The sequence below is a fragment of the Amphibalanus amphitrite genome, unplaced genomic scaffold (genome assembly GCF_019059575.1).
Source record: "Amphibalanus amphitrite isolate SeventyFive unplaced genomic scaffold, NRLGWU_Aamphi_draft 000091F_arrow, whole genome shotgun sequence".
Classification (NCBI taxonomy): domain Eukaryota; kingdom Metazoa; phylum Arthropoda; class Thecostraca; order Balanomorpha; family Balanidae; genus Amphibalanus; species Amphibalanus amphitrite.
The window spans coordinates 276,059-299,058 of NW_024881587.1; the positions used below are offsets into that span (position 1 = coordinate 276,059).

The window sequence follows — 23,000 nt, forward strand, 5'->3', positions numbered from 1 at the left end:
CCAGCGCAACCTGTTCCATGTACCGTACGCGCGGGTGACCACTGTTAAGCAGGGACTATTTTGTCGCATTCCGCGAACGTGCAACACATTTCTTAACGAGCAGCGTGAGGCAGACGTTTGGCACCTGAGCGCCCTGCAGTGGAAGAAACTGGTCGTGGCATATTGTCGAATGCATTGCTGATCCATTTTAGTGTATGTATCTTATTATGTGTATTTTTAACCCATTTTAACTTGTTGTCTGAAATGTGTACTTCACTCGTCAATGGGCCCACCATATCCCGTGAGTGTTTATGTAATAAACTAAACTAAACTAAACAGTGCCAAAGTCAAAACAAACATAATAAGCACTTTATTTATCAACAAGACAATTTAAAACAGGTTACATGCCACCTTGAGTGTACAACTCTTCATAATGACACTGGAACATACAGGACCCGTTTTGTGATTATCGTTGATAATCTTGCATTAACAACTGAACATTCTTCACAAAAATAAATTCTCTTTTGGTGCACATGAGACTCGATAAATCGATCACAAAAGCAAGGAGTGATGCACCACAGGTGATGCTAATCACTCCAGAGTTTGGACGGTTTGCGGAATGGCGTGCTACTTGAGATCGCTCGGGGTCGGCTAAAGGAAATCGATAAACCATTCGGAGTCGGTTGACATCAGTAGAGATCATCAGCAATCGGTAGAGATCGATAGATGCGGTAGAGATCAGTGGAGATCGGTAGATGGGCTGAGATCCATTGGAGACGGGCTGAGATCGGTAGGAGACGGGCTGGGTTCGGCAGTAGACGGGCTGAGTTCGGCAGTAGACGGGCTGAGTTCGGCAGTAGACGGGCTGAGATCGGTAGATGTGGTAGAGATCGGTGGAGATCGGTAGAAGACGGGCTGAGTTCGGCAGCAGACGGGCTGAGTTCGGTAGAAGACGGGCTGGGTTCGGCAGCAGACGGGCTGAGTTCGGTAGGAGACGGCTGGGTTCGCTCGGCGTCATGGTCGGCAGGCCGCCCGGGCACTGTGCTGATACCAGCTCGCTCAGCCCCCGTTCACGTCTCCCGCGGTCGGGAGATGAGACTCCGATCCCGTGCGGCCGTCCGCCGTCACCTGTCGGCGGCGCGGCGTCCCGCTGATCTCCGCTGGGGACTGCCCACGCCCGGACCGCGTCAGCTCACTGTCAGCTTTGTCACTCAGTATCAGCGCCGACCTGCCGACCGGCGCGGACACCTCGGTCACCGGAACTGCAAAAACGGCAACACCGAAAATATCATCAAATGGTCGGGCATCGGGCTCGTCTCAACATGTGTAAAAAAACACGAACTAAAATGTTAGACTTTGAGTAAGTGACAGAATTGAAGATAACTCTGGCCTTATTGTTTAGCCATAATAAAAATGGTTTGCATGCATAGCTTAAGTGAAAACGAATACCATTAATTCGAAGGATACGAAAGTGCTTTATACAAGGAACGCATCATAGACATGGCTGACTCAGTAATCCAACGATTTAGCGTATGCACACGCCTACCTCCCCTCCCATCTATCTACACCGGACACCTTTTCCACGTCCGATGCCAGTCTACCAACCAGTTCCCCTTTTTATAAGGAAGTTAACTTTTCACCTATAAGTACTGTGATTGGGCGATCGACGAAATAGCCTGTAAAGTGTTTCATAAGCTCGTGTAGGTTGAGGCAGCATGAAGGGTTTTATGATTGATTATTACAAATACTGCGTATGCTTACCCCAGAATGAGCACCGGAATCAAATGCCTCGGCAATCAACCACTCTGTAATCCAAAGAAATCGCCGGTAAGAAGGGCTCGTAAAATAGCCACGCTTTGTGTGGCTTGCTTGGTTGACATGATATAAATGCCACTGTAATGTGACAAACATTGCCTTGGCATTTTGTTTCTTACTGGTTGCCTACATTATATAAGTAGCATCCTTTACGTCCCATTTCTGTTCTATTTTAGTTTTGCTTGATACCCATCATATTCGGTATCCCCGCAATGCTACTCAGCGACATACCGGTAAAATTCCTCTCAGTTTCCGTCACAGGGGGTGACCCACAGATCCGTCTGTAAATTTAATCGTTCTGTGACGAGCCCCGCGGAGCAGTCGCGGCTCGGTCTGGCCACAGTGGCAGCGCGGCCCTGATTGCCGCGGCCGCGCAAAGTTCGGTAATCAGACGGCCAGGCGGACGCGGCGCAGTCCTGTTATGACACAAACTTGACGCAGGTACACGGAAGCGTCGCCGGGCGGGCCCGGGACCGGCGCCGATTGGCCATAATTAATACAGAGCATAGTTCAGCTCCGGGATTAGTTCAGAGGGCGAGCTCATACCTGCGCCGCAGCCGGCACGGGTGGAGCATTCGAACCACGCAGTTAGCCGTTACACACGGGCGGCATTCAAACGGAGCTAGCCAGGCAGATCTGTCCTGAAATTTAATGAGGTTTGTCTTGTAAGGAATGGTGTCCTCGATATAAGTTGTATTTCGAACAAGTCAGGAATTCTTAAAACCTACCTACTAGGAGGCTGGGTAAGACAGCTTAGGGTGGGATGGTCACTTTAATGCAGGTCATGGTTTGGCCACAGTAGAGCTGGGACTGTGTACAGGGTGTCCGGAAATTGATTGCGCACTCTTCTAGTCCACTTTACAAGGAAACAAAACGTGCATGGGTCATGGTTTATTTACCGATATACCCTCCACCCAATCGCACACACTCCCTCATACGGTCGTGCATGCCACACATCAGGTTATACAGTGTCTCTGCACTAATGCTGAGCCACGCTCGCTGGAGGTTTCTGATAAGCGCTTGCTCGGTGATCGCCGGCTCCATCATGTCGAGCTCGCTCTGCACGATAGCCGCAAGTTCTCGATGGGAGACGGGTCAGAGCTGTTGCCCAGTTACACACCCTTGTCCCAAAACCCTGGGAGGTTGTCCCAGCACCACCGTTGAGTGCTGGCGTCGTGATGAGCTGAAGCACCGTCTTGCTGGAAGATCGCCTCGGACATCTTCGGGAGCAGCTCGACCTGTGTTGGCGCCCCCGTCTGCCTCTTCCGCTTATCGCGGACGCTGCAGACTTCTTCAGAAGTCCTTCACGTAGTACTGGGCCGTCACGGTCTGACCGCGGGGGGAAGATGTGGAGCTCTGACAGGCCCCAATGACTCATCATGGCTCAGACCATGAGTTTCAGCGGCTGCTTCACCGTGTCGATGGCAGGCACTTCAGCACTGTCGTGCGCCCGGACGCGCTCGTTCTGGCGATTCAGCGGGTGCATGAGCTCGAACACAGACTCATTGCTGAACAAGACGCGCCGCCAGTCCTGAATGGTCCAGTTCTTCTGCTCCCGGGCAAATACCAGACGCTTCCGCTTCTGGGCTTCGGCCAGTTTTGGCTGCCGGCGCAGATTGAGCGGTTTGAGACCCAGGCACTTGGCCATGTAGTTGTGAACAGTGGTCTTCGACACCGCTTGACCCTTCTCAGTCAGCTTTTTGGCCAGTTTCCGCGTCGATTGGCGTCTTTTCAGCACGGCCTTAGCGAGCACGATTTTGGCCAATCTGCTCAGCACAGTTTTTCTCCCACGGCCTTGCAATTCTCCAGTGCTGCACCGCTGCGGTCGAGAACCAGTCAGTAATGAAGGGTCCGGCGAGATACATCCACTTGTCGGGCAACATCACCTACCGTCATCCCGGTTTCAACCATTCCAACCGCGCGGTAGCGCGTCCCCAAAGTGTGCTCCCTCGCCATTCCCGATATGGGGCCCGCGCGCGAAGACTGCCTCTCGGAAAGCGACCTGTGGCCACTCACTGCCGCTGGGGTCAGGTCACCTGCTGGGTCACGTGATCACCTGACACGCTGGGGTGCCCGGGGGCGGGGTCGCAAACCTCCCTAAGCGGTTTGGCGGGAGCACCTGCAAGATACGTGAATATGGACAGTGTGCAATCAATTTCCGGACACCCTGTATGTCAATTGTGCAAGCCTTTACAAGGGATGGCATTTGGAAGAATTAAAATGATTAAAGGGAGCGCTTATTATCATAGCAAATGAGCAAGCCTCCACTAATAGGAATGGGCAGAATGGCAGCAGCGACTCATCGGCATCAACTGCAGTATAGATAGCATGCCGTTGAACGTATTTTAAGGTCTAATTAACAGTAACAATTGCCTTACACGATGTTATCATATCGCACGAAGAACTGTCATGATAAATGGTCCCGTTTCCCAAACTCCATCTCAAGTGAGTATACAAGGTATAACGGAGAGTTGATCATGGATAGCCATGGACGAAACGGTCAAAACACTTGACCAGCACGGGCAGACAGGAGCACCTGGCTGCTTCCCGCCGACTGCCCCCCGGGCTCGGCCGGAGAGTGGAGTCGGCCCGTCCGCAATCAGCGGCTGTCCGACGTTCAAACGGACTCGGGACATGGAAGGAGTGGCGGGAACAGGCGTCGAGGTCGAGCTATCCAGGGTCGAAACTCGAAACCACCTTCGAGGTCTCCATAAGAGTGCAGCTTTGTTTTATATTTGCTTTAGTGGATTTGAGTGTTACGAATACAAGGATGTATAATGTATATTGTGCTTATCATGTTTTCTGAGAAAGGATGGATTGTTTTTGGTGAGGTTCTCAGTGTCACGCAGTAACGTATTTGATCTGGTATTGTGATTTCCGTTTTTCAGTTCGCCCCAGGCCGGGTCGAACGTCAGAAGGCGTTGCGGTTGAAGTCTTCGTGTACATTGAGTGGCGTGTGTTGCGGACGAGTTGTTGGTGTGTCTCAGTGTTCCCTGTTCCCTTTCTTTCCCTCTGACGTGTCCCCTCTGACGTATCCCCCTTTTCGTTGTCCCGACCTTTTGGTAAAGAATCGTTTCCCGTCACCTAATGTATTTACTAAACTACAAATGGGATAGCAGTGGCAAAGCAGTAAACGGTGCGGACTCAGGCCGCCAGCAAGCACCTCCGACCGATCTACCAGGAACTGCGAGTAAAGATAATCACGCCAGAAACACCTCCGAACCTAACAGGTGACTGATTACAGTTACATCGAACGAGCCGATGCCATGATGACGAACACGAACAATTATACCGAAACGTGCCGATGCCATGAGGACGAACAGTGGTGTAGTGGAGCCATGTCAAGTGTGAACCTGGGTCTGAAGGGCAGCTGTGGGTGCGAAGAGTGGAAATGAGAGTGTGTGCGGTCGGCCGGCCATTGCCGACTCACCTGAAGGTTCGGAGTACCAGGGTCCGTAAAGCTGGTCTCGAGCACAGTGTCCCTTTCTCAGTTCATACACGCTTTATATACCCGGTTTGGCACGCACAGCACGACCATATAACGGCGTCATGCGGCGAGCGTGTGGGAACCGGACGTCAGGAGCGTATGGGAACCGCGCGGAAACCTCTGCAGGACCGGTCCTTCGTGAACCCGGATCTGCAGTGATCTCACGCACCTGACTAAGGCTACGCGCGCTTGTCGCGCTAATCCTCTGTACAAAAGCCGGTAAATGAACTTATCCTGTTCGCTCTGTATCATGACATCGGCATTGTGTGTCGGGCCAGGGTTTCGGCATAATTTCCGAAATGCGCCACCAGAAACCCGTCATCGGTTCCCCCTAAGTCCGATGACGTGTCAATAATTGGGTAATCGAGAGTTCGAGCTGCAGTCTCTCCCTAACGATCGCGTTATGCCTTACGCAATGTGCGGGGTTCCTGGGGCGGGAACCGCACATCCCAATAATTGACAGCAACTCGTCAGTTGCACTTCTACTCCTCTTATCTCTTTATCTTCATCGTACTCTCATCATCTCAGCTTTCCGTCACTATTACACATGTTTCAAACTACGGTGTCTCCTTGTCTTCGCTTATCTCTTAGCATCATCTTCTTCCTCTTATCTCGTATCTCTTATCTCTGCGGTCTGCCTCCCCTTTCCCAATTTTTGAGAGCATTGTATGGTTATATGCGTATTACGGCTCACGTCCGGGTTCCACCGTGATCGAGCGTCTTTCTGAATTGCCTGTTTAGATACGGACCATGTCCGTTCCGATAATGCCTGGATTTCACTGGACTGTTAAGACGAGAGCTGGGGCCCTACGGTTCCTGATTAGATCTTGGTAAATCGGAAGCCTCGGGCGAACTGGTATGGGTGACTGGAAGTGATCTGAAATAAGTATTCTCGTTGGTGCAATGGTAACCATAATTAACAATAAGTATGGTTGAGCAGGGCGGTACTTGTCAGATCCTATGACGCGCACTGGTCCCTTGACAGGTAATTAAACGACCGATGGAATAAATCGCACACCTGTGTGACCGTGGCGTAGAATTCCGTGTTCACTAGTCGCCCTGGTGTGCTCATCTCAGTCTCTCCACTGATATTTGGCAACAGTCTCGTAAAATGTCACAAAAATGACATTCCTGGCTTGACGGAGTACAGTCACAGAATTGCAACTCGGTATGGAGGCAGGAACGCCTTTGCTGAGCCCTTATAGTAGCAATGAAAAACTATACAATGCTCTGATGGCTTTGAAAATTTCGTCCCATGAGACAGCGACTTGTCTCGCTACTTCTGTCGTGCGCATATACCTATCTTTTCTTCGACTACTTATCTCCTTCCGTATCTGAATCTCATGCAAACGTATATCTCTCTCTAGATACCTCTGTAGTGGATACCACTTATACATCAAGGAGGGTTCCAGACTCCCTGACCTCTCAATTTCTCTTTTCTCAAGACCTCTCAATCCCATTTCTCTATTCACTCCCTCTTTTCTTGTCCACGCACCGATGCTATGCACAGATCTAAGCGCGGAAACCGTGAATGCCTCTTCTCGGTCAGACGGCACCTTTGCTGCTTTTAGATGGCACCTTTGCTGTTTTTAATTTACCAGAGAACCGTAAGTTCACTCTGGGATTTAGAGTCGACCGGCGCGAAAAGACCAATCCTAGCGGCTTGCCTGCATCAAAAGGGAACATCTGCTGCTACCAATAATGCATGGAACACAATGAGCGCTTCAAAGTCGAACTGACGCGAAAACCATTCAACAATGGTGCAGACTGCTGATATGAGTACCTCGAAACGCATCTAAGTTGGAAGGACCTAAGGAGAACGCAACAGTGTTGTCAATGCTTCCGTATAAAGTGTTGAAGGTGGGAACGGCCTGTTGTTACGTAGCGACGCCGCATACGGTACTGAATGTGTTTCTGGTTCGAGAAAAAAAAAACGACATGATGATAATTCAGCAAGGGCGCAAGTGTGCTGTGTGTACCAAGATCGATAGTGGCGCGGATATCTCAAGACCGAGACGACAGAAAATGCAGCGACGGTGTATACGCACCTACTGTACCGGGCGTATCAAAATTGAAATGCACGATAAAACAACAAAGATGCAACTGGTGCCATGAGCGTCTCAAAATTGCAAACGATGGGACGAAAATGCGTCAATGGGTTTTGTTCAAGATTGCAACGACGCGACGAAAATGTACCAATGACGCAACTGATGCTAGAGTCGTCTCAAGATTACAACGGCGATGCAAACGGTGCCAGGAGCGTCGTATCAAGATTGCAAACGACGCGAAGAAAATACAGTAAACGAGCTAGGGGTGCCTCAAGATTAAAACGGCCTGATAAAGCAACAATGATGCAAACGGTACCGAGCTTGTTCATGGTTCGAAATATGGCGTGGGTGTCTCAAAACCGCAACAATGAGGCGAACGGATGGGGGAAGATTGCAAACGACACGACGATAATGCAGATGCAAAGGATGCCATGAGCCGAGCGTCTCAAGATTGCAAGCGACGCGACGATAAGATGCAAAGGGTGTCACGAGCGTCTCAAGATTGCATCGACGCAATGAAGCAAAAATGATGCAAACAGTACCGGGTACTCAGATGGAAACTGCCCAATGCACCATGCCGCACGTTGCATAGAGAACAGTGAATGTCTCTAAGGTAACGACATTAATACGGCACTCATAGAATTATAAAGCACGCTTACTAATGCAACTTTACGGAGGACGACCTTGTCTTTCTCGACAGCTCCTTAACCGCACGAAAAAGATAACTAGCAGTTATAACGTGCGTTTGCAAACCAAATGTGCCTGATGAAGCCAATTGAAGATCATATGAAAATTTTTGTTTTGAACCATCCACCACTTGAACCGTCTATATCAATAGCATGAGAGTAAGGTAATCAACAGACGAGAGGTTGAACTACAATGTGGGTGAGTTATAATGTAACCGTCAGTAGGTAGCATATGTAGCAAATAAGTACTTTTAATTAAAGTGCAGTGAACAACCACAAGACACGGCACAATTAAAGTGCAGTGAACAACCACAACACACGGCACAATATCAAGCAGTGAACAACACTTGTGTGATCTGTGAGAGCGTTCGTGGCAGTGGTTCTGGGTGGCAAATGGTTTCCGGTGGGAGAATCTGTTTGGTAGTGACACTGGCGCCTCAACGCGCACTCATTTGACCGCGTGTGGAAACGAGAGTGTATGACAAGTGAAAGCGAAACCTGGACCGGCCGATACCGAAAGTGAAACAACTGACAATAGCGGCGAAAGTGCTGATGATTACACAAAGCGATAAAGGCAATACGACTCCTTCCACGGCTCCACCACTTTTTGGAAGAATGGTCTTGCAAAGTGGACCGACCAAGATAATGCAAGACAAGTCAACCAAAATTATTCGAAGCAAACACAATGTACTGGACCGAACAGAAGTAACTAAGTAAATTTAAAGTAGGTTCGTCTGCCCGAACAGGATCAAGAATATCCCACTTCTGACACCAATGTGATTTCCGTTTTTCAGTTCGCCCCAGGCCGGGTCGAACGTCAGAAGGCGTTGCGGTTGAAGTCTTCGTGTACATTGAGTGGCGTGTGTTGCGGACGAGTTGTTGGTGTGTCTCAGTGTTCCCTGTTCCCTTTCTTTCCCTCTGACGTGTCCCCTCTGACGTATCCCCCTTTTCGTTGTCCCGACCTTTTGGTAAAGAATCGTTTCCCGTCACCTAATGTATTTACTAAACTACAAATGGGATAGCAGTGGCAAAGCAGTAAACGGTGCGGACTCAGGCCGCCAGCAAGCACCTCCGACCGATCTACCAGGAACTGCGAGTAAAGATAATCACGCCAGAAACACCTCCGAACCTAACAGGTGACTGATTACAGTTACATAATTCGCGGTCTGTACGGCATGTACACGTGGAGCAACAGCAACAAGTGTCAGTATGATGATGATAAACATGTGCACACACACAATTGTGAGAGAAGCGAGGCTGCGATGTGTTTTGGCGTTTTTTGGACGTTTCCAATGCCAAAGGAAACCAGACAACCAAGATTTTAATAAACACATACCATACACAAAGGTAAGAGGTGCAAGGCTGCAACGTCGCCTATTGGTCTTCACACTGGAGCTGTTCCCAAACGAAACCCGACGAGCAAGAAATATAAAGATGGACACACTCCATACACCAAGTTAGAAGTCCATAATTTTGGCTTCAGCTCATATTGGCAGAAAATGAGTGCATCTATGCTTTGTACCGTTGAACGTGACCCTGATGGAGTGTAACGCACGTGGCTCTACAGATTCGAGCAGGCCGGCGCGGAGCCGTCCGGATGTCGTCGTGCGGCATGTGGTCCATGTCGTCGAACGATGGTGTCGGTGTTGATGTCGGAAATTCTAGCCTAAGGAGGAGCCCAATACAAAGAGAAGGGTCATTGATACCGTCGCGGTCACTCGGAGAACCATGTCCGCCTTTGATGGCGGCATTGTTCTTGGAACGGTAAGACCTGCATTACAACGGATCTGGAATCACGATCCTTGGCTCGGTCGTGGTCAGCTGGTATAATATATAAAGTTGCCTCTTAGGAATCCGGAAAATGTTCGGCACCAATGTGTTTCTTTAGCAGCCGTCGCGCCCACTACAATGTATCCTTCCATTTAACCTAGTCACCTGGGACATCCCAAATCCTTCTTTCGCCATTTTCGTACCTAAATCGCGTTGAATCCCAATCCCCGCGCGAGACAAGAGGAGGCAATAAATAAATATGAGACAAAAAAAATTATGGTGGCGATCTATCTCTCTCTCTCTCTTAAACTACTCGGTCCCTTCGCATGGGCAACGATTCTGCAACAGCCGCGGCTGATGTCCGGAACAATAAGGCATCGCTATCCAAATCTCATGCGATCCTTAGGGGTGAAAACTCTTTTCTCTCATCATCTCTCGTATCATCACTGCTTCATCCGACTCGCGCGCGCAAAGGTTTCCTAACAATGCGAAGATAACTCGTTCCGGGGCATCGCATCAAGCCTTTAAGCAGTTGTTGAGAAGTTACCCAGACCTAATTTAGAGAGTCGTGTCAATGATAAACACCGTCACTCTCGCACCCGGCCTATCATAGCTGCTCAGGCGATGAAGTCACCTGCAGAGCTCTGATGGCGTGGTATCGAAATGCGCCACCAGAAACCCGTCATCGGTTCCCCCTAAGTCCGATGACGTGTCAATAATTGGGTAATCGAGAGTTCGAGCTGCAGTCTCTCCCTAACGATCGCGTTATGCCTTACGCAATGTGCGGGGTTCCTGGGGCGGGAACCGCACATCCCAATAATTGACAGCAACTCGTCAGTTGCACTTCTACTCCTCTTATCTCTTTATCTTCATCGTACTCTCATCATCTCAGCTTTCCGTCACTATTACACATGTTTCAAACTACGGTGTCTCCTTGTCTTCGCTTATCTCTTAGCATCATCTTCTTCCTCTTATCTCGTATCTCTTATCTCTGCGGTCTGCCTCCCCTTTCCCAATTTTTGAGAGCATTGTATGGTTATATGCGTATTACGGCTCACGTCCGGGTTCCACCGTGATCGAGCGTCTTTCTGAATTGCCTGTTTAGATACGGACCATGTCCGTTCCGATAATGCCTGGATTTCACTGGACTGTTAAGACGAGAGCTGGGGCCCTACGGTTCCTGATTAACAAAGCATAGATGCACTCATTTTCTGCCAATATGAGCTGAAGCCAAAATTATGGACTTCTAACTTGGTGTATGGAGTGTGTCCATCTTTATATTTCTTGCTCGTCGGGTTTCGTTTGGGAACAGCTCCAGTGTGAAGACCAATAGGCGACGTTGCAGCCTTGCACCTCTTACCTTTGTGTATGGTATGTGTTTATTAAAATCTTGGTTGTCTGGTTTCCTTTGGCATTGGAAACGTCCAAAAAACGCCAAAACACATCGCAGCCTCGCTTCTCTCACAATTGTGTGTGTGCACATGTTTATCATCATCATACTGACACTTGTTGCTGTTGCTCCACGTGTACATGCCGTACAGACCGCGAATTAATACCGTTCCAGCACTTCACACCTGAAAGACCCTGTACATATAACGCCAATCTGTACACCGGGAGGCATAGCGCATATCACCGTTCGTTATTGTATATATGTAATGTTTACACTTCCAAAAACATTTTTAAAAGTGTGACATATATGATTTATATGATTCGTTCGCCAGGTCTGCCACGGTCCACACGACGACGGCGCTATCACCTTCCGTATCGTATATAATGGTTACACTTCCGAAAACCATTTTTTAAAGTGTGACATATGTGATTATATGATTAGTCGCTTGTTTCGGTCAGCGCCTTTCGATTCTTTCTATGGCGCAGTAAGCACGGCCGGTGGGCCACATATAGCTCTCGTTTTCACTCGACAGGGCCATCTATCAACAAAGAATGGTCCTTCGCTTCAGCGTTTACATCACTTCTACAGGGCGTGGCCGCATGGTCATTGTCCGTCCACCGACTCCCAGCGAGGGTAAAATTACACACTCAGGAAACAGCTCACGGACGGCCGAAAAACAACGAGCGAGCTGCTGCGATGGTTTAGCAAATCTGGGCCATTCCGTCAACCGCGGTCCAGCGCCGCTGATAACCACCCTCTGCCCTCAGAGTGACAGATCGAGCGATTTAAAGGACGTCATCTGACCTCCCACAGCGGAGAGTGCGCCGTCATGGTTGCACCGACTGCGGCCGCATCCGTCAACCGCGGTCCAGCGCCGCTGATAACCACCCTCTGCCCTCAGAGGGACAGATCGAGCGATTTAAAGGACGTCATCTGACCTCCCACAGCGGAGAGTGCGCCGTCATGGTTGCACCGACTGCGGCCGCATGGCCCTCACGCGGCGCTCTCTCTCTCTCTCTCTGATGCGGTAACTCACGACCGCCAGTCGCCGACGACGCCGTCGCCATCAACCAAGAACGACGGTGCCCGATCCAGGATGACCGACGACAGATGGTGGCCGCGTATAGCGGACACACCGCCTGGGGATCGCGCCTCCAAGGGCGCCAAAGAGCGTCAAGGGCCGACGGGGATATTGTGTCACTTTATCCGGCCGTATGTGCTCTCTATTACGCTCGTAGGGTCACCTTATCTGACCGTGTGTGTTACCACGTGTTTAGTGCCGTTTATGCATCTGACCATGTGCGTTTAGCTGACGATCACATGTATATGAGTATGTACTATGTAGAGTGTGGTATAATATTGGAACGAAATTATGCCGAAACCCTGGCCCGACACACAATGCCGATGTCATGATACAGAGCGAACAGGATAAGTTCATTTACCGGCTTTTGTACAGAGGATTAGCGCGACAAGCGCGCGTAGCCTTAGTCAGGTGCGTGAGATCACTGCAGATCCGGGTTCACGAAGGACCGGTCCTGCAGAGGTTTCCGCGCGGTTCCCATACGCTCCTGACGTCCGGTTCCCACACGCTCGCCGCATGACGCCGTTATATGGTCGTGCTGTGCGTGCCAAACCGGGTATATAAAGCGTGTATGAACTGAGAAAGGGACACTGTGCTCGAGACCAGCTTTACGGACCCTGGTACTCCGAACCTCCAGGTGAGTCGGCAATGGCCGGCCGACCGCACACACTCTCATTTCCACTCTTCGCACCCACAGCTGCCCTTCAGACCCAGGTTCACACTTGACATGGCTCCACTACACCACTGTTCGTCCTCATGGCATCGGCACGTTTCGGTATAATTGTTCGTGTTCGTCATCATGGCATCGGCTCGTTCGATGTAACTGTAATCAGTCACCTGTTAGGTTCGGAGGTGTTTCTGGCGTGATTATCTTTACTCGCAGTTCCTGGTAGATCGGTCGGAGGTGCTTGCTGGCGGCCTGAGTCCGCACCGTTTACTGCTTTGCCACTGCTATCCCATTTGTAGTTTAGTAAATACATTAGGTGACGGGAAACGATTCTTTACCAAAAGGTCGGGACAACGAAAAGGGGGATACGTCAGAGGGGACACGTCAGAGGGAAAGAAAGGGAACAGGGAACACTGAGACACACCAACAACTCGTCCGCAACACACGCCACTCAATGTACACGAAGACTTCAACCGCAACGCCTTCTGACGTTCGACCCGGCCTGGGGCGAACTGAAAAACGGAAATCACAGTATGTGTTTCCCAGATCCATGTAGATCAGGTGCCACTGGTCTGACCTAGGATCCCAGTCGATTTCAGAAGCCATATGATAGTCGCCCTGACTGACCTCTGAGACACTGGGTGACCCCACTTCAGCGACCCTGAATGACCTCAGTGACCCCGCTGATCCCTTGTGATCGTGACCGATCCCAGTGACCGGGACTGATCCCAGTGATCCTGACTGACCCGCAGTGACCCAGGTGACCCGCAGTGACCCTGACTGACCCCAGTGATCCTGACTGACCTCAGTGACCCAGGTGACCCTCAGTGACCCAGGTGACTCTCAGAGACCGGGACTGACCTCACTATGGCTCGCAGTGGTCGTCGTCGACCATCCTGTCGGTTGGCTCGGCGGCCGTCGCTCCCGGCTCTGGTTTGTACAGGCTGGACGGCAGTCCGAGCTCAGATAGGCGCGGCCCCGAGAGACGCGGCTCCGAGCTGGAGACACGGGTCACGTCAGGGCGATATAGATACCACCGCTGGCCACCGCGGCAGATACTGGGATACCAGCCATTTGAGGACGCTCACTTGCATGCCACTATTATAAATATGCACCGCAAAAGAATGAGATCCCTGCACGGGAGACGAAACTACAGGGCAAATTTATCTCAATGGGATTGGCATTAAAAGTAAATTTCCGATATCATGTTGCTATCCAATCATTATTTGGCGTAATCTCCCCTGTAATTTCTATCTAGCGAGAAAATTACCCTGAATAGATCTACCGTTCCCGGCGCTCCTGATGCAATTTCATCCGATTATATGTTAGAACTGTTAGTACAAATTGTTCCAGGAAAGTGCGGCTGATAAGCGAAGTTCATTGCATTTCGATCGGTTCACTTACCGCAGTCATCCGATCGCGATTCGATTGTCGATCAGAGATTCGATATAATCACTTTCCTCTTCGTCAAGGACAAATGAGATGTGGCATAAGACCATTTGCAGAAGCAAGTCATCAAAATGGAAAAGGGTGGATAAGTTCGAGTTCCAGCATTACACTGAATTTGTGTGCGGCTAGCGCCTTAACCCCCGGCGAGTGACCCCCGGTCGCACCTGGCGGGGGAGCGCTGGACGGGGGTGCTCCGCTGGGACGTCGAGGGACTCCTGCGCTGGCCGCCGGCGCCGCGGCCCACCGGTGACGTCAGACGCGGCCTGGTGACGTCACCGGGAGAGAGCAGCTGCTCGGCGCTGGCCCGCAGTGCCGGCGCCGTGAGCAGCAGGTGGTCGCGGCCCGAGCTCGGCCGGCGAGTCGGTGACGGCGGCTCCACCTTGGTGGCGGGTAGGGGCGAGGCGCGCGCCGACGCCGGCCGACGCGACAGCAGCGGCGAGCTGGCCAGGAACTGGCGCTTCTTCAGCTCGGCGCGCTCGGCCTCGAACGCCATTCTCTGCGGACAGAGACCGGAGACTGCAGGTTGAACGGGGGCCGACACTAGGCACCAGTTGACACCACCACGGGCGCCAGCCGACGTCAGCCAGGACTAACATCAGTCCGAAGGGTGATGACGGGACGATAGACAGTTCCTTTTGGTATGTTTTTTTTTTTTTAATATTCATAAGACAAATTACACTATCAAATTTACTACACTTAGCTATTTCATCCTGAGCTAAGAATGCTGAAACATGGTAATTGGACCTCAGTACAACGAAAGACGCCCTATCAACCTTTGGGCAAGGAATGCATGATAGGACTGCCGATCATTCCAAAATCGTTTAACTTCTTCAAAAGCCTAAAACGTAAGCAGACTGATTTACGTATTATCGTTACTTGAGCCATGGTTCATGGATGACGCTATTCAAAGTCTTAAATTATGATCAGTGGACGAGCCACCGCGACTGCAAGCAGCGCACCGATATGGTCCAGCACAGCGCCGAAACTTCCCATGTAGTTTGCAAGCCGCCACTGCCGCCCAACCCTCTATTAAAGGTAGTGTGCCAGCTTTCTTGGACCGTATGGAGATAATGGCCCAGATAAGGAGAACCGGATTTTTAGAACTTATCCATACCTTCAAAACTCATGGAAACGTCTTAAATTCTTCAAATTTTGAGTACCCCAGTGCGAAATTCGCCCCGACGGGTTGTCGGTCGTACCCCAACCACATTTCACACCACTATGAACAATAAATGCACACACTGAAATCGCTATTACCGATATGCTCATCCAATCAAGTTTCGATAAACCCATTCATCATCAGCTCCTGCGGTTTCGAACACGCCTGTTAGGTGGTGCGGTAGACCACGCCCAAAGCCAGGGCCCCGGTAACGTGAGGTAGCCGAGTCAGGGCAGCGTGCGCTGACCCAAGCCGGAGCCGCGCGTCCTCCCGGTGTCATGTGATAGCCCGGGGCTGCCCGCGGGGATGCGGTAGACCGCGCCCAAAGCTGCGGCCCCGGCTTGGGTCAGCGCACGCTGCCCCGACTCGGCTACCTCACGTTACCGGGGCCCTGGCTTTGGGCGCGGCTTCTGCTCATACTTTGTGGTGCGGTGGTGGTGCGTCGGGCTGCGCGCTCTGACTTCGGCCAAGAAAAATGCGTCAGCTGATCATTGTCATTTCTGCCACTTGCGTGTGGTGAAATGGGGTCATAACTTAAACGACGGCTTTTTCATATCAATTATTTTACATAAAATCATATTTCAAACCATAAATAATGTTCGACAGCCAAATAAAAGAAACAATACCAATACGGGCTTACAGTTTAAGGCTCGACATTGTGTTGTCTACGATTAGACAGCTGATAACTCATTCCCGTACGTCGTATGGTCGTAACACTATAATGACCTTTGCTTATTGTCACAAGTGCGCCGCATTCGCGATTGTTGCCCGACGCCTGTTTGCAGGTGAGCCCACTACAGTTGTTATACACATCTAAAAACCGATAAACTTTTAGGCAAAAAAGGCACTATTCCAGGCCCATTTTTGATTTTTTTTTTTGCGATATTAGGTAAAAACAGAAGCTTCTTATCCTAGGAAAAATAAAATGGGAAATCTTTCAAAGGTGGCACACTACCTTTAATCGCCCGCCTTCGGCGCCGCCACCCCCAGCTTTCATCCATGGTCCCAATTAGGAACCATGCACACCGACCGACGCCGTGAATCGGCACTCCGACACCGGGCCTGAATGGGTGCCGGGCGGAGGCGGGAAGCGCAGGAGGCGGCAGCGGCCGGCCCGACTGGCACCGTCTATTTCCGACATCCAAATCGGAGCCGGCGCGGGCGGCGCGACCAGCTCGGAGCGTCGCGCCCGGCTCCGACAGCCGCTTTCAGATTGATGCAGCGCCGGCGGTAGCACTGGAGCGCGACCATCGGGAGAGGGCTGACCGGAACAGAGCCCGGCCCAGACGTGAGCCCCGCCCACCCGAGAGTGGTCACGGGACAGGGTACGGCCACCGAGAAACGCTGAATGATAGGTCAGCGCTCGGAAGTCCTTATGCATGTGCCAAAGTAGAGGTGTTCTTTTTTCAAAGATAGGACGTGAATGACATTATTCCCTATGTGGGTCTCAGCAAGTAGCGAATGAGGCAGTAAAATGGAGGATAAAAATTTAATCTCCGTGTACTTTTCCACCACACAGAAACTGGTCTCTTATCAACAGCGTTTCACGAGCGTTTCACTAGCTAGTCTCGCATATGACATATGACGCTAGCGTCTCGCATATGACAAGCTGATTATGAAGAGAACTAAATCCGGTCCCCCAGGACTATAAATAATGAGTCTTATAATGCCGCGCTTTCAGGGATCTGTCTACCCATCGCTCATTTGCAGATTCCCAGCTCGCCCCCGACTCGACAGCTCGGGCTGCCGGCCGGGCCGCGCTCCGACCCGGCGCGTCACTGACACAGACCGGTAACAATACACCGGCCCGTGCTCGACACCCCCGGGGCCGACAGGCCATATCTGTCGGTGGCACCGAGCCCTTCCGTCGTACGAGCGCGCACAATGACGCCGTCTCCGCTCACGGACCGCCCGAGGCTGCCGCCGCTCGGTCGCCATGGCAACGGCCGTCAACAGGCCGACCTCCCGCCGGTGCGGTCTGATTGGATAGCGGGGGTTAAGGTCGCCGCCGGGCGGCTTAGTTTAACGCCGGACGAGCGAAAGGTGGGAACAACAAGGAAAAATAAACAAGAAACTTTTGCAGCCATTTGAACCCCCAAAAGCCTACGTACGGCCCTCCAGCAAAAGAATGGTTGGTTAGCCTATGTGCTTTTGGTGTAATAGCTTTAAATGACAGAGACACTCCTGCAAAATGACTCAATAGAAATGAGAAGAGGGTTCGTGCACACATTCCGGCTGCGGTTTTCAACAGCCATTAGACGTATTCATCAATGCAGATCGATTATTGTGATGTTGGCAACCAACCACTTAATACCTGGAGAGCCGTACCTTCAATGATGAAAACGACTGAGCTCCGGCAGTCAAACAATATTTGGCACAGATACCTTCGAGTCTCAAATCCAACACCTGCTACAGGTACATCGACAACGCAAGCATAGATGGACCATTACCTGTAGCATGTTTTGCTGCGGAGCCAGTCCACTGATACAGAAAATAGCCCAGTTTGCCCGCTCACCTCTCGCCCCAGCCGCAGCACGGCCTCTGTGTACATATCGCGCTCCCGGGCCAGCGCCTGCCGCTGGTCGGACAGCATCTGCTCGCGCATCGCCAGCTCGTCGCGCTCCTCCACGAAGAAGGCGTTCCGCTGGAACGAGTCGTCGCAGGTGTCCCCGCCTGTGGACACAGGGGTGCTTTGGTGCTTACCGCCTGGGTCGGGGCAAGGAAAAATGCCGTAACAGACCATGTCGCCTTTTACCAGCAAAGGGTGAAAGTGAGTAGAGAGTAATATGATGTGAAGCATCGATAGCATCATGCACTATATCAAATTGCTGTGGCTTAACCCGCGCGGGGCTGGGGGGGGGTAAATTTTACCCCCCCCCCCTCGCGAATTTTTGCGATATCTCAAAAACGGCGGCGCGCAGCGCCGCCAAACTTTCAGTACCTTTTCTTACATCAATTTGACACGTTCCCTGAAAATTTGAGCGAAATCCGTCGGAAAATTTTTGAGAAATTGACGTTTTAGTGACGTCATGTTCGCGATTTTCGCCTCAAAAACGGCAAAAGTTCAAACGCCGCTAACATCTTCATTTTTAAAGGAATCAAGACGTAACAAAAAAGGTTATACGTAATTTTACTTTGTCTATCAAATGGCTATCTCGTTTTTTTTTTTTGAAAATTTTGGATTTTGGCTTAAATTTTATTTCAAAAAACTGATTTTTTTGGGAAAATCATTATAAAATCCAAAATTTTGAGTCTATCGAAAAAACCGGAACATATGTCAGAGAAGTGGTCTATGTGCACCTACATACCAAATTTTAGAAGAATCGGTTCAAAAATGTGGGAGTTATTCAAAAATTTTATGACGTCACGACACACAAAATTTTTTAAAATGACTTTTTTGGAAGTTCTAGACCTCGTACCGAAACAAAAATAGCACCATTCGATTCGCCGTGAAAAACTGCATCAGATAGACACCTTTTTAGGCCTTAACAACCAACTTCAAAATTTGACCTCACTTGACCTGACCTTGACCTGACCTCGACCTGAAATTCATCCAGAGGTGGTCCATATCACTTATTGAGTGTGCCTATTGAATTCTATGAGTAAAATGACCCATAAAACATGTGTCGCACATGCCCTTTTCTATATTTTGTGTTTTGGTGACCTGACCTGACCTGACCTGACCTTGACCTTGACCTCTGAATGATATTGTATGCAACGAATATTGTCTTGGTAGCCTAAGAACACGTTTTGGGCGATCAGTCTCAGTCCATGACTCCATTCTTCGGCAACTACGGTGCAAGGCCGATACTGTAGAAACTTGCAATTTGTACCCTTGACCTGACCTTGACCTTGACATCAAACTTTAAATTAAGTACATGTTTTAGTAGTTCGTGATGAGAGCTTTCGATTGGCGTTTGAATTTTCCAAATCGGACCATTAGTTCGCGAGATAACAGGGGGGGGGGTAAAATTTACCCCCCCCCCCAGCCCCGCGCGTTCGGCTGGAGACCCCAGCCCCGCGCGGGTTAAAGGTAGTGTGCCACCTTTGAAAGATTTCCCATTTTATTTTTCCTAGGATAAGCAGCTTCTGTTTTTACATAATATCGCAAAAAAAAAATCAAAAATGGGCCTGGAATAGTGCATTATTCGCCTAAAAGTTTATCGGTTTTTCGATATGTATAACAATTGTAGTGGGCTGACCTGCAAACAGGCGTCGGCAACAATCGCGAATGCGGCGCACATGTGACAATAAGCAAAGGTCATTATAGAGTTACGACGTACGGGAATGAGTTATCAGCTGTCTAATCGTAGACGACACAATGTCGAGCCTTAAACTGTAAGCCTGCATTGGTATTGTTTCTTTTATTTGGCTGTCGAACATTATTTATGGTTTGAAATATGATTTTATGTAAAATAATTGATATGAAAAAGCCGTCTCTTAAATTATGACCCCATTTCACCACACGCAAGTGGCAGAAATGACAATGATCAGCTGACGCATTTTTCTTGGCCGAAGTCAGAGCGCGCGGCCCGACGCACCACCACCGCACCACAAAGTATGAGCAGAAGCCGCGCCCAAAGCCAGGGCCCCGGTAACGTGAGGTAGCCGAGTCGGGGCAGCGTGCGCTGACCCAAGCCGGGGCCGCAGCTTTGGGCGCGGTCTACCGCATCCCCGCGGGCAGCCCCGGGCTACCACATGACACCGGGAGGACGCGCGGCCCCGGCTTGGGTCAGCGCACGCTGCCCCGACTCGGCTACCTCACGTTACCGGGGCCCTGGCTTTGGGCGCGGTCTACCGCACCACCTAACAGGCGTGTTCGAAACCGCAGGAGATGATGATGACCGGGTTTATCGAAACTTGATTGGATGAGCATATCGGTAATAGCGATTTCAGTGTGTGCATTTATTGTTCATAGTGGTGTGAAATGTGGTTGGGGTACGACCGACAACCCGTCGGGGCGAATTTCGCACTGGGGTACTCAAAATTTGAAGAATTTAAGACGTTTCCATGAGTTTTGAAGGTATGGATAAGTTCTAAAAATCCGGTTCTCCTTATCTGGGCCATTAACTCCATACGGTCCAGGAAAGCTGGCACACTACCTTTAAAGGAAGGGTGCCACCTTCCGAAATTTTTGTTCTATGAATCTATTTTACTTATTTGAATTTTTAGACGTGGTTAGCGCGCCCACAATATACAAAAAACCGAAACATTGCATTTAATACATTGGCCAAAAAAAAAAGATCGTTGTTTATATCACCACTACAACTCAAGGTCGTTTGATGTGGCAGCTAGGACGGCTGGCATATCCTGTTGTCATGGCAACATATCATTCTGCCATTTGCATTGATGGCGCAACTGAGACAAAAAGATGAACAAATAAAAAGGAAGAAGATAACATGATTTGAACTAAGTTGTAGGTAACCAAGTAGGTAACTGTTGGCCATATTTGCCACCATCAAATAAGTCGAGTAAAGGTTTTTCCTTTACAATGCTTAAGAGATCTATGGAACCCTTCACCCTTCATGCAACTTACTAGAAAAACTTCCCAATTAAAATTTTAAAACTTAAGTGTATACCATAAATAAAAAATATACCCTTTCAAAATGATAAAACATGCTTCAAAAGTATAACTTTTGTACATACCTTTGCTGATTTCATGTTTTATAAAATACCCTTAACACGACGAGGAAATAGTGCTGAAGATTTTTGCCTGCCCGAATGCTGGCAGCAAAACTCGCAAATGATAACTTCACGTGCGGATTCAATGCTGACCGTCTCGAGCATAGGTAAGTGAAGCCGGTTTTTAGGTTCATGTGAGGCTAATCTTGTAAAAACTGCGTTGTGTCCAAAAGGTGGCACCCTTCCTTTAAGGTTTCCCAGTGGCTCAGAGTCATGGTTAAATAGTCGATGATAATAGTCAAAGTTGCCTATGGCCGCTTGTCAAGTCCCGGCCGCTCGTCAAGCATATAGGTCGTAATCCACCCAAAGCTCGACACAAACATTCACTGACCTCCTGGAAAACTTCCGAACGACGCCCTACCGAACACGGCGCCACGCCGCCAGACACTCGTATAACCCAAGATTTCACAACGGACCGCGCGCGCGCCTGGTAGCGGCAGGGGCTAATACTGAGGCGGATAGGTACTGCACTGGTCCACCCGTCAGCCGGTCGGTGGAGAGTGGAGCTGCTTAGGATTAGAGTGTCGCGAGGTATTTATCGATTATCGCGCACAAGATCTGTGGGCTAAGATCCGTTTAAAGTTGCGTTCAATCAACCGTGGCTAATTCATGCTCTTCCTACTCAAAAACTTGGAGGAGTGCCTGAGGGCTTAATACTAGAAAATAACTTTTCGTTATGATTTCATTACGTAAATGTAAAGTTGCCCAATTTAAAATACCTTTATTTTTAAAAGGAGGGAAATCAATGTAAAACAAAGCAAAACACATAAACACGGTTATCAACAATGATCGTACTCTAACTAACACAACAGGACACGGACTGACAAAAACAAATCGTTTTCATCCCGAGTATATCTTCAGCAGTCCAGCTAAAGTCGTCGCGTCCCCGCCAAGCAGTTCTCTTCTCAGTTCGACCCGCCACCCAAAGCCTGCGACTGACAGGATCTGAAACTAACCGCCACGCCAACGACCGGCCAGTGGGTCCGTCGAGAACGGACAATTAGTCGAGTGGGACGCCGCGGTCGACGGCGAGCACCAGCCGCGGTGGCGGGGGGGGGGGGAGCCCACCGGCCGCCGTGGCAGAGGGGGGGGGGGACCAGTAGTCTACTGGCCGCAGTGGCAGGGGAGGGGGAGCTCAGTAGCCCACCGACCGCAGCCGTTTACATTAGCTAACGAGTTGGCCAGCCTGGTCGGCCATCACGGCATCCGTCCTGTCCGGCACTACCGCTCCATGAAATCTGGCCCGATATCGTTATGTGGTCGGTATTCAAGGCATTGGAGAGCAAATAAGTCAACTTGGATGGTCATCCAAAATCCTGAGGGAAGTCGAAATACTGTGCAAAGCTAGCGTTAAGCTGAAGGTCGACAAGCCCATTACAACCTAAAAATCGATGAATTTCGCGGAAGCAATAGCGGATGAAGCTAAAATGCAAACCAAAATCAAGGACGCCTTAAACTGAGATCGGGTTCGATCGTTAAGTGTCTGTCTAAGTGCTGAGGGATTGGATTAAACTTGCATGGGACCGAGACCCGATTAACCCTCGCACGACCAGGCCATTTCTCATAACACGAACTACCAGGGGGGGGGGGGTTGTTACGACCCCCCCCCCTGGCGTTTCAAAACGGAAGGTCGTAGAGCTTAGCGGAAAAAACCAACGGATTGCTCTCAACGAGATCTCGCGATTGGTGGTATATTTTTTGGTCCTAGGTCAACATTTGACCTACTTTTGACCGGTCAAAGGTCAAATTTTCGGAAAAATAGACTTTTTTTCAACTTTCCGCGGCGA

At 50.1% G+C, this 23,000-nt stretch overlaps 1 protein-coding gene across 8 annotated transcripts in view; it reads right to left on the bottom strand.

Annotated features, from left to right (window-relative positions):
- Positions 1-334: 334 nt before the first annotated feature.
- LOC122380082 (afadin- and alpha-actinin-binding protein-like) overlaps positions 335-23,000 on the bottom strand; it is a 42,777-nt gene continuing 20,111 nt past the window's right edge. For 4 of the 8 annotated variants that reach the window (XM_043362880.1, XM_043362884.1, XM_043362885.1 and 1 more), the window contains exons 10-13: positions 18,047-18,204; positions 14,537-14,868; positions 13,785-13,921; positions 335-1,241 (exon numbers count right to left, since the gene is read on the bottom strand). In XM_043362880.1, the coding sequence (XP_043218815.1) occupies positions 13,789-13,921; positions 14,537-14,868; positions 18,047-18,204 (623 nt within the window). In that variant the 3' untranslated portion in view covers positions 335-1,241; positions 13,785-13,788. Of the gene's footprint in view, positions 1,242-1,740; positions 1,785-2,340; positions 2,436-13,784; positions 13,922-14,536; positions 14,869-18,046; positions 18,205-23,000 lie in introns of all 8 variants that reach the window. The other 4 variants (XR_006256277.1, XM_043362882.1, XM_043362881.1 and 1 more) reach the window with 4 other exon arrangements.